Consider the following 12,630-nt stretch of genomic DNA (forward strand, 5'->3'; position numbering starts at 1 on the left):
TTAATATCTTCTGCTTCTGTTAGGTCCATACCATTTCTGTCCTTTATCGAGCCCATCTTTGCATGAAATGTTCCCTTGGTATCTCTAATTTTCTTGAAGAGATCTCTAGTCTTTCCCATTCTGTTGTTTTCCTCTATTTCTTTGCATTGATCGCTGAGGAAGGCTTTCTTATCTCTCCTCGCTATTCTTTGGAACTCTGCATTCAGATGCTTATATCTTTCCTTTTCTCCTTTGTTTTTCGCCTCTCTTCTTTTCACAGCTATTTGTAAGGCCTCCCCAGACAGCTATTTTGCTTTTTTTGCATTTCTTTTCCATGGGGATGGTCTTGATTTCTGTCTCCTGTACAATGTCAGAAACCTCTGTCCATAGTTCATCAGGCACTCTCTCAGATCTAGTCCCTTAAATCTATTTCTCACTTCCACTGTGTAATCATAAGGGATTTGATTTAGGTCATACCTGAATGGTCTAGTGGTGTTCCCTACTTTCTTCAATTTGAGTCTGAATTTGGCAATAAGGAGTTCCTGATCTGAGCCAATGCAAATCAAAACCACAAGAGATATCACCTCAAACCTGCTAGAATGGCTATCATCAAAAGACAACAAATTACAAGTGTTGGTAAGGATGCTGAAAAAAAGGGAACCCTTGTTCACTATGGTGGCCACTATGGAAATAGTATAGAGATTACTCCAAAAATTAAAAATAGACCTACCATATGATCTGCCAATTCCACTCCTGAGTATTTGTCTAAAGAAAATGAAAATATTAACTCAAAAAGATATATGCACCCCTATGTTCACTGCAGCATTATTTACAATAGCTAATATATGGAAGCAACCTTAGTGTCCATCAATAGATAAATCAGGAAAGATGTTTTATATATACATATATATACAATGGAATCCTGATCAACTGTCAAGAAGAATGAAAGTTTGCCATTTGTAACAGCATATATGGACTTAGAGAGTACTATGCTAAGTGAAATAAGTCAGATAGAAAAAGACAAATACTGTATGATTTAACCTTTAACCTACATGTGGTATCTAAAAAACAAATAAACATAACAAAACAGAAACAGAGCTATGGATACAGGGAACAAACAAGTTTTTGCCAGAGAGGAGAGAAGTGAAGGGGGAAAGAAATAGGTGAGGGTGATTAAGAGATACAAACTTTCATTTGGGAAATAAATGAGCAATCATTATATAAGGTACAGTGTGGGGAATATTGTTATTCAGTCACTCAGTCCTGTCCAATTATTTGTGATCCCATGGACTACAGCACGCCAGGCTTCCCTATCCTTCACAATCTCCTGGAGTTTGCTCATACTCATGTCCATTGAGTCAATGATGCCACCCAACCATCTCATCCTCTGTTGACCCCCTTTTCCTCCTGTCTTCAGTCTTTCTCAGAATCAGGGTCTTTTCCAGTGGGTTGGCTGTTTGCATCAGGTGGCCAAGGTACTGGTGCTTCAGCTTCAACATCAGCATCAGTCCTTCAAATGAATATTCAGGGACTTTTTCCTTTAGGATGGACTGGTTGGATCTCCTTGCAGTCCAAGGGACTCTCAAGAGTCTTCTCCAGCACCACAGTTTGAAAGCATCAATTAATTCTTCAGCGCTCAGCCTTCCTTATGGTCCAACTCTCACATCCATACATAACTACCAGAAAAACCATAGCTTTGACTATATGGACCTTTGTTGGCAAAGTAATGGCTCTGCTTTTTAATATGCTGTCTAGGTTGGTCATAGCTTTTTTCCCAAGGAGTAAGGGTCTTTTGATTTCATGGCTACCGTCACCATCTGCAGTGATTTAGGAGCCCAAGAAAATAAAGTCTGTCACTGTTTCCATTGTTTCCCTATTTATTTACCATGAAGTGATGGGACCAGATACCATGATCTTAGTTTTTTGCATGTTGAGTTTTAAGTCAGTAATTATGTAATACCTTTGTATGGTGACAGATTGTAACTGGACTCATCATGGTGATCATTTTGAAATGTATAAAATTTTGAGCCACTATATCGTGTAACAGGAACTTAGTGTTGTAGGTCAATTATACTTTAAAAACAAGCAAACAAAAAAACAAGCAGATGCACAGAAAAAGAGATCAGATTTGTGGTTACCAAAGGCAGAGAATGGTGGGAGGGGAATTAGATGAGAGCAGTCAAAAAGTACAAACTTCTGGTTATGAAATAATAAGTACAAAGGATGTAATGTACAACATGATAAGTACAGTCAACACTACTGTATATTACACATGAACATTGCTAAGGGAGTAAATCCTAAGAGTTCTTACATGAGGGAATAATTTTTTTCTATTTCTTTAATTTTGTATCTAGATGAAATGGTGGATGTTTACTAAACTTATGATAATCATTTCATGATGTATGTAAGTCAAATCATGTTGTACATCTTAAATTTATACAGTGCTGTATGTCAATTATATCTCAATAAAACTGAAAGAAAAAAATTATTTACAAATAATAAAATTTCATGTTGACAAAAAGGCCTATGTTTTCAAAATCAAAAAGATGGTGAGAAGAATGCTTTTTTTAAAAAAAAAAAATTCAAGTCTCTTTAAGTATGGCTTAATAGAATACAGCTGTATTTTCATATCTGCTTTTGCATTCAATCTGTTACAAGTTGTTTTGGTTAAATCATGTGAAGAAAACCTGCTTCACATTGATACAAAATTGGAAAAGCAAAGAGTACTCTAATAGTCTTTCAGGAATATTATGGATATTCTTCTTTGATAGTACACCAAAACTCTACAAGAAGTTATTTCTTTATTTATATAAATACCAAAAAGCCGTCAAGTTGATGGCAACACAAGTTTTCCAAAGTTCCAAATTTCTTTTGAAATCCAGAAGGTTTTCAAGATTGGCAACAAGTAGTCAATTATTTTTCTTGAAGAGACAGGCTTGCTCAGTTCATTTGCAAGAAGTCTACCAAACACCCAAGTTGAGATAACCATAATTTGTCAGTTGTTTTCTCAAGTAAGAATGGAGTCCCATGAAAAAACAAAACAAACCCACCAGCTATTTCAGCTTGCAGCTCAGATGATTGCATGAGTGCTGCTTCTTGCACAACCATCACATGTCAGTTTGCACCAAGTGTTTTATGTGGTTTCCATGTAAAATATTTACAATGAGTTAATTACATTTTTGTTGCTCCGTCCAGAAAATTCTCAAATGAAACTGCCTTTCTTTTTTCCCACCATGAGTGTGTGATGATGAAAACGCTACTACAGTTGGGTGCCCTTCCTTTGGGAAAGCACCAGAACACCTTTTGCACACCTTTGCTTTTGCACCATCAGTAACAAAGGAAAATAATGTCTTAGATTATAATAAAATAATTTTGACTTGAGAGATTCTCTGAAAGGTCCCCCCTGAAAGGTCATCTGAAAGGGACACCCCTGACCAGGGCTCTGTGGACCATACTTTGAGAACCACTGACTTGGACCAATCAGAGCCCAGTCATAGAGCTAAGAGTGGGGCAGGCTTACCTTAACTGTATGTTGCATCACAGAAGGGGGAAGATGAGGTGAATGTTGGAAGCAATCACAGTATCTGCTATGAGAATGTCCAAAGTAATGAGCATAAAGTAATGAACAAATTACAAAATCGTGGATGCTGTCCCAGATTCACAAACAGCCCCACCATTTTGCTAGCCAAGGTCCAAAGCCTTTTCTGAGACCAGTATCTGTCTTGAGGTCTTCCCAGGCGGAGCAAAGGTAAACAGTCCACCTGCCAATGCAGGAGACTCCAGAGACATGAGTTCGATGCCTAGGCCTGGAAGATCCCCTTCAGTAGGAAATGGCAACCTGCTCTGGTATTCTTGCCTGGGGAAATCCCATGGGACAGAGGAGCCTGGTGGGCCATAGTCCATTGGGTTGCAAAGAGGCAGACATGATTGAGCACACACAAACCTATGAGGCTTTGAGATCCAGTGGCTGATTCTCATCTATTGTTTGGGGATCTCTGCCGTAACCCTGAACAGTAACTAAGGGTGGTGGGGACTTCGCTGGTCATTCAGTGTTTAAGACTCCACGCTTCCATGTTAGAGTACTTGGGGTTGATTTCCTTGGGGAACTAAGATCTCGCATGCTCTGCATTGTGGCCAAAAGTAACTAAAGGTGGCCCTGCAGCTTAGTGGAAGGAGTATTAAGAGCACAGCTTGTCTTGTTGCATAGAAAGTCTCTCTTACAATCTTCCAAGCCAGGATACTGCTGAGCCTCATGCCAGCCATAAAGGGCATCTGGTTCTTGCCTGCCTCAGGGCAGCTGAAATGTGGAGGTGGGTGGATGAGGTCCCTGCACAGGAGAGGAGAATGGGGGTGATAAAGCCTTACCATGGTTCTGCTGGGCTCCCTGGCGGCTCAGTGATAGAGAATCTGCCAACCAATGCAGGATACAGAAATGGCAACCCACTCCAGTATTCTTGCCTGGGAAATCCCATGGACAGAGGAGCCTGGAGGTCTATGGCCCATGGGGTCACAGTCTGATACAACTGAGTGACTGAATGACTAAACAACAACAATGATTCTGCTGGTGGTGGATTGACTGGAAGATCAGCTGTACCTGTTTTAAAAAATACTTTTAAATGAGGTTTGGCTTTATGAATAAAGAATATCTGGGAGATAGCAGAATAGCAGCTGAGGCAGATAAAAGTAAAGAGTGTCTGATAAGGCAAGCCTCTGTTTATCTGCAAGAGAGAGGGGCTGAGGTGCTTAGCATTCTTCTTGCAGCTGTCACTGACCCCAGAGAGCTAGGCCTCGGCACTGCTAGCCAGCCTTGGCCAACACTCAGAATTCAGATCTCCTAGTGACAACTTTTCCTCCAATATTTTAAAAATGCTCACATGTCCTCACCTTTAAATAATCGAGAAACACTTTCAAAATCCTTTTGAAATGTGTGAAGGCAATCCTTCTATGCTTTCCTTTCCAAGTTTTCCCTCTTGATCTTTGTTACCCAAGAGCCCACATTTTCCCCCCAGTCTCCCTGCCCCCAGCTGGGGAAGAGGACAGACAATTCCAAGTCCTGTTTAGAACTGTGCAAACCGTGTGCAAACTGTTGCAAAAAACAAACAAAAAGTGACAAGACTCTCCGTTTATGCAAATATATTGGCTCTGTGTCTAGGATCCTGCTTTTCAAACTGGAACCGTAACCTACATCACAGGCACATGACTGCGATGCCCTGTGTTCGCCAACCCCAAAAGAAAGTCTGAAAGCAGAACAACTTCACCGACCTTCACAGAACAACTTCACTGAAGACTCAAGTCCTACCGCACAGAAATGTCGCAAGGCGCATTATATACACCTGGCTCTATTAAAGAAACAACAAACATATCGTGTGCTTTCAAGTCTTTTAATTCCTGAACTTGGGGATTCACGAATATTCACGCTTTAAAAAACTGTATGACATTTCCTCTCAAGATTCAAGGGGGACTCCAGAGATACGGAAATGAGCGCTCCAAACGCAGGTTCGCATTCATACTCTGCCACTAAAAGACTTGGTGTGACTCACTTCTGCCGAGTCTCAATAACCCATCCCCGAAATTAGTGTTCTCTCACTTTTCTCCAATACTTGGAACAACATAAAAATGTTCAGTAAATCTCCAGATACACTCAGGCAGCTCTCGTCTCCAGGGCCCCAGGAACTCCAATCCAGTTTTGTCTGCAGGTCCATCCTAGAGAATAAAGCACGTGACTCCATAAAGCCCCTGCATTCAGCGGCTCCGCGTCTACGAGTGCTCTGCGCAGTAAAAGCCTATACTCAGTCCAAACACCTTTTGTTCCTTCACCATCTAACCGCGCGCAGAGCTCTAGAGGGCGGTGGGTGCCCGGGACCCCGCCAGCGCCAGCACACAGTCAAACGCGCGTCCAGCTGGGGGCGTCCAGCTGGGGGCGTCCGGCTCCCCTAGGCCCGCTGGGTGGAGGGTTGCGAGTCCAGGGAGCGGAGGCAGCTTCGGGAGCCCTCGAGCGCTCTGATTGGTTGTCGTGTCCTCGTGACTCCAAGGCCCGCCCCCGCCCCTCCTCCGCATCCGAGCCGGGGAGCGCTCCGTCCCGGACTGAATGGGCGCTAGCGCGGCGCTGGGGGCGGGCCGGGGCGCGGGGCCCGGGACTAGAGGCAGGCTGGCGCCCGCTCCCTAATATGCGAAAGAAGGCGGCGGGTGGCGCGGAGCGGCGTCCCCTGCAGCCGCGAACCGAGGCGGCGGCGGCGGCACCTGCCGGCCGAGGTACGTGGCGCAGCCCCCTCCTCGGCGTAGCGGGGCCCGCTGGCCGGGGGCGGCGGCGGCGATCGGTTCCTGCCCCCGCGTGGCTGGGCCAGGCGGCTCCGCCCCAGCCTCCTACGGGCAGCGCCCAGGGCACGGCTCCCCCAAATGCGCCTGGCGGGGGCGCGGGCTGGGTGTCGTGGCCTCGCGCGGAGCGGACCGGCTCGGTACGCCGCGGCCCGCGCAAGTGTGGACGCGGTGGAGACGGAGGAGTGAACGGCCGGGATGTGCGCTCCAGGCGCGGTGTCCCTTTCCTTTCTGTGTTCCGCAGCGACTTGGGGTTTAATTCATTGCTCGAAGCTTCCGAGCCAGGAGAGCCCAGTTAACTCATTTCCCCGGGACAGGATTGGGGGTCCCTCGGTGACTAGCAGCTCCGGCGGCTGTCTTTCGCATCCATCGGCAAGGCGTGATGTGCAGTGTCTGCAGGTAGAAATTCTCCAGTGATCTTTCGTGCCCACTCTGTGCGGCCAGCCCGGCGGAAGAGACACGTTTTGTGGTGACCTTTGGTGTTTCCTGAATTGTAAGGAGTAGCTTGACATGGGCATGCATTGATATGCGCCTTTAGTGTGTTAAGTAATACAAGATTTTCTGAGAGCATCTTCGACTAGGAAGAAGCTAGGTCCTGCCCAATCCCACAAGAGGTGGGTGACCTTGGCCACGCTGATCCCCCTGTAAGACTCCATCTCCTGATCTGTAGTGGGAGGCTTGTCCTGCAGATGGCCAAGGTCCCTTTCAGGCCCCTGGTTCTGTGGTTCTGATGGCAAATGTGTTCACCAATGAAGAGGGTCCTGCAGAATCACTAGCTCACTGGAAAGACATATTTTATGTCCTCATGTCTTGGTTCATGTCTGTGGCCTTTGCTTCATTAAGTATCAGTCTATTTAAAAGGGAAAATGGTTTTTACCTGCCAGCCTACATCTGCCCGTTTGGTTTACCTGCTCATCAGGCCAAGCATGGATCTGACTTTGGGATTACAAAGAGGAAGGAGATGTGGCTCCTGCCCTCTGGTGTTAAGCTGAGCCCTCCACTTGATAATCTGCTTCCACAGAAGAGAGGAACCTTGGGGAGGAATCCTGTCTGCTGAGTGAAGGGGCACAGAAGCAGAAACTGTCAGGATGAGTTGTGGTTTCACTCGCCTAATCCTGAAAGCTTGACAGGTTAGGAGAATGTCTTACATTTCTAGTTGTAGAGCCAGGAATCACCTGAATTCCAGCCAGGGCTTGGATGAGGAGAGACTGATGTAAACGGGCAGAGCCCTGTGACCAGAGTATAGTGAACCGCTTTATAGGTTTCTCTGGTGTCTGAGGGACGCTATTTCTGTGAGATGAAATGAATCTTGGTTATGAATAGTTGTTGGGTCTTCCTCTAGGCGAGAAAAAAAATGGGTGAGGTGAGAAGGCATGAAGGTGTTTGTGGAAGAGAGAGGGAGAGGGCTGACAGGCATCAATGATAAACATGCACATTAATGACTGCTTATTTTGAAAATGCTTATAATTTTGGCTTAAACTGCCAGATTGTTTCACATTAGGTTAGTATTGAATTTTTTGGAATTAACTTACTAGTTTTTATTGGAATATAGTTGGTTTACAATGTCATGTTAGTTTCTGCTGTAAAGCCAAGTGAATCAGTTATATATAAATATGTGTTTGTTGTTATTTAGTCACTAAGTCGTGTTCGACTCTTTTGCATACATGCTAGACTGTAGACTGCCAGGCTCCTCTGTCCATGGGATTTCCCAGGCAAGAATACTGGAGTGGGTTGCCATTTCCTTCTCCAGGGGATCTTCCCAACCAAGAGATTGAACTTGCATCTCCTGTATTGCAGGCAGATTCTTTACCGTGGAGCCACTGAGGAAGCCATAAATATATATATATATATATATATATTAGATTCTTTTTCCATATAGGCCATTCATATACAGTACTGAATAGTGTGTATACTGTGCTATACAGTAGTTCTTGTTTATCTGTTTTATATATAGTAGTGTGTATATGTCAATCCCAGTCTCCCAAGTAACCCTTCCCTCTTCTTTCCCCCTTGGTAACTGTAAGTTTATTTTCTACGTCTGTGATTCTATTTCTGTTTTGTAAATAAGTTTGTGCCATTTTTTTAGATTCCACATAGAAGCGATATCCTATGATATTTGTCTTTGTCTGACTTGCTTCACTCAGTATTACAATCTCTAGGTCCATTTATGTTGCTGCAAATGGCATTATTTTGTTCTTTTTTTCTGGCTGAGTAATAGTGTTGAATTTTAAGACTATGTTCAAGGCAGGATAAGAAAAAACCCTTTGTTCTTTGATGTGCCTCCTCCAGTCCTCCCCTATTTGCCCTGCTGGTCTGTTTGGCAGGAGTTTGTCTAGCAGGTTGGCTCTTGGGAGGTGAAAGAGACAATAGAGAGGTTTCAAGTCCTCTATGGGAGTCCATCCAGGTGCTGGGGGCAGAAGGGAGAGTCTTGGAAGAAGGGTCACGGCTCCCTTTGCACACCCTTCTAGTTCCTGAGAAGCGGTTTAATCAATTTAACTTGAATTGCCTGTGGAGATGCTCCCAGAGGGCATGCTCTGTGTTTTTGGTTCATCTGGGAAGGCTTGGCAGAATTAAAGCAACTGGAAGTATACACACATTAACAATGGTACGCACTCCCTAACTGCCGAGAAGCAGCAGCAAGGGGCTGGATCAGTATGAGGGGTGGAAGTTAGCAAAGGCATCCAGAAGTGGGTGAATCACTGGCTTAGTGTGGGAGGAAACCATCACTATGGATGGTGACACGTAGGCCATTAGGGAGAGAGACCCAGCTTGAGCACATGTACAGAGGGGGAGCAAGGAAGATGTAGCGAGCAGAAGAAAAATGAGGTTAGAGAGGTACAAGGACATTACCAGGCTTGTCTTACTTAGAAGAGCGTTATCTTGTTTTTCTAAGTATAGCATACATGCTAGAAAAGTAGGCCTAAGTGGATTACTGTCCAACAGATTTTACAAATTCAGCATACAGTGCTCTGAGATCAAGAAGCAGGAGCACCCCGTGGGTCCCCTTTGAGTCACTGCATCCTGGAAGAGAATCCCTGCTGACTCTCGAGCTTGTATCACTGGAATTCTGCAGTGTCTGTCTTCTTTCCTTCGGACTTGGGTTTCTGAGACTCACTCCAGATACTGCCTCTCGCTGTAGGGTGCTCACTCTCATTGCTGATTGGGCCTATGGGTGAAAAATACACGATATCTTTGTCTGTGCACTGTTGATGGACACTTGGGCAGTTGGCAGTTTTGGCTATTAGTTAGTGCTGCCATGACTGTTTTCATACCTGGCTTGTGTGTGTGCATATTTCTCTTTTTAACAGCTTTTAAAAATATTATGTTTATTTAATTTTTTAATTTATTGTGGCATTTGGGTTCTGTTTCCCTGGCCAGGGATTGAACCCAGGGCCACTGCTTTGGGAGCATGGAGTCTTGACCACTGGACCACCCGTGTGCTCAGTCACTCAGTCTTGTCCAGCTCTTTACGGCATTATGGACTGTGGCCCACCAGGCTCCTTTGTCCATAGAATTCTCCGGGCAAGATTCTAGAGTGGGTTGCCGCTTCCTACTGCAGGGTATCTTCCAGACCCAGAGATCGAACCTGTGTCTCTTGTGTCGCCTATGTTGGCAGGCAGATTCTTTACCACTAATGCCACCGGGGAGGCCCCTGTATGTGCATTTCTGATGAGGGTTTATGTAGGGGTGTGATTCCTGGGTCATGGGTATGTGTATACTCAGCTCTGCATGGGTAGTTCCTCACTACTAAGTGATTAGCTCAACATTGGCTTTGAACTGGGGAGACGGAGGAAGGACTTGTGCCAGGAGCCACGATGAGTTACCACGTGGCTGTGCGCTATAGATTCTCGGCTAGTGCAGTCACCTCCAGGCTACAGGCCGCCCTGGGTCAGGCGGCAGGACAGGCTGAGCCCTGGGAAGCCCTTTAGCTCCCTGAGCCTCTGTGGTCAGGGAGTGGTTGTCTCTGGCCAGACTGCCACAGACAGCCCTGGGAACGTCTCCCTTACCTTTTCTAACGCTGCACTTTCTCTGCTTTGTTTTTAGTTATGTGACTTGCGTTCCCTGTACCTCTGGGTTTCTACTGAAGAATTCCCCCACGTCTCTAGGAGGCAGGAGGAAGCATACAAGTTTAGTTTAGTTCTGGTTTGTTTTGTTTTAGTCTTCCTGGGAAATCAAAACTTTGATATTATATATATATGGCTTGGGTTCCATTTCTACTGGACAGAGGCACTCCAAAGGAAGAATAAACAAGAAAACCAGATACCAAATCCTGGATGACTAAGGACTTGATTGCAGAAAATGACAAGCAAGTTTATTTCTTGTTTGATCTTTTGAGGCCATGCAAGACATTTTTGCTCCCCTTTAGAGTGTGGAACAATATCCAGAATTAAGTAATATTGGGTGGTTCATCAACTCTTTATACCCATGAATTCTTTCTCTTTTCAAGTTTTAAATATCTGGAATTAATGGTTCTGTTTCATGTGATGTGATATGATTAAAGAGGAAAAAATTGATACAAATAACACATTTGAAAAGTCTGTTTTGATGGACTAGGACGTTGTGTTTTGGACATGAAGTCTGCCTTTAAGACGAGGTGTCATTTTCATAATTAAAGGCTTACATGTGTTGAGTTCAAAGCAGAAGCAGTTTTTCTGTTATTCATATAGTGTTCCTTCTTCTCTAGTCCTTTCTCTCCCCTCAGCTTCTACTTTTATATTCTCTTCTATATTGTTCTCCATCTCATTTCTGCTTTTCACAAACATCTTGTTTTCATTTCCAATCTAGACTCCAGCAACAAAAGAGGAAGACAGAGTTGTGGTACTTTTTTTTTTTTCAAATAGGGCTGCCAATACTCTCTGTGCTTTGCTTGTCGTTTTCTGCAATCAAGTCCTTAGTCATCCAGGATTTGGTATCTGGTTTTCTTGTTTATTCTTCCTTTGGAGTGCCTCTGTCCAGTAGAAATGGAACCCAAGCCATATATATATAATATCAAAGTTTTGATTTCCCAGGAAGACTAAAACAAAACAAACCAGAACTAAACTAAACTTGTATGCTCCTAATAACACAGCTCCAAACTATACAAAGTAAAAAGAATGACAAAAAAAAGTTGACAAATGTGACAACATAATGAGAGATTTTAGCATATCTATTTCAGTAACTGATGGAACAAGCTAAAAAAACCCAATAAGGGATTGATTTAAAAAGCAAAGCAATTAATAAGCTTGATCAAACCAATCAAATAGAAAACATAGTTCCAGCAAGTGAAAAGTATACTTTTACAAAAATTGAACATACACCAGGTCATAAAGTAAGTTCTAACATATTTAAAATAATTAGTATCATATTGACCAAATTCTCTGAATGCAATGAAACTAAATTATGTATCAGTTTTAAAATATAATTTAAAAACATATTTGAAAATTTAAATTTGAAAGTATTTAGATTTGAATGATCAAGAAGTAATAGCAATGAAAAAAGATATGTCAAAATTTGTAGAATGAATTGTACACCTAAAGCTTGTGCGTTGCAACTAAATAAGGTAAGGGAAATATGTGGTCTTAATGACTTGTATTTGCAAGGAAATAGGCAAAAATTAATAACCCAGTCAACTAAATTAAGAAGTTAGGAACTTAGCAATTAAACCCAAGAGATTAGAAGGATTTTTTTAAGACAGGTGAATTAATTTTAATAATTTATTTTCATCAAACCAATATGTATAAAATATTATTAAATTAATATAAAAGTTGTTTTTGAGCTATTTTACATTCTTCTGGTCAAACTTAGTTCTTCAAAGCCTTGTGTGTATCTTACATGAGAACATATCTCAGTTTGGACAAGCCATATTTGAATTACTCAGCAGCCACGTGTGGTTCATGGTATCTTTGTCTCCTATAAACATTGAAGGTATTTATGGTGATAAAGAGGGCAATCAGAGCCAACAGTAGAGGGGTTCAATTATCTGCCAAGAGAATCGAGATTCATGAGAATCTAAGAGTGTTTTGTGGTTCGCGGTGGGTGACTCTTTTTGAAAATCTTATATACTACTCTCTACAACAAACCCACATACTATAAAATATAGGACAGAAATAAAGATAAATGCTGTACTGACTCACTATATCCTTACCTGTTCTAGACATATTATATATGTATATGTATAGGCCATGTTATATACACGTTATATATGTATATGTATAGGTCACATGTTGCTGCTTGCTATGCCCCCAGGCACATATATGTTATATTATGTATATATAGACATATGTATATGTATGTTCTTTTAATGTTCACAGAACCCATATGAGTTTAGTACCATTATTATCCTCCTTTTACAAATGA

The 12,630-nt window shown here is 42.9% G+C and overlaps 1 protein-coding gene across 1 annotated transcript in view; it reads left to right on the forward strand.

Moving 5' to 3' along the window:
* The first annotated feature begins 6,067 nt into the window (after nucleotides 1–6,067).
* Nucleotides 6,068–12,630, forward strand: part of ST3GAL5 (ST3 beta-galactoside alpha-2,3-sialyltransferase 5) — a 60,027-nt gene continuing 53,464 nt past the window's right edge. Inside the window, exon 1 of the mRNA XM_040224329.1 lies at nucleotides 6,068–6,231. Coding sequence (XP_040080263.1) covers nucleotides 6,147–6,231 — 85 coding nt within the window. The 5' untranslated portion in view covers nucleotides 6,068–6,146. The remainder of the gene's footprint in view (nucleotides 6,232–12,630) is intronic.

This window comes from Oryx dammah, unplaced genomic scaffold (genome assembly GCF_014754425.2).
Source record: "Oryx dammah isolate SB20612 unplaced genomic scaffold, SCBI_Odam_1.1 HiC_scaffold_25, whole genome shotgun sequence".
Classification (NCBI taxonomy): Eukaryota; Metazoa; Chordata; class Mammalia; order Artiodactyla; family Bovidae; genus Oryx; species Oryx dammah.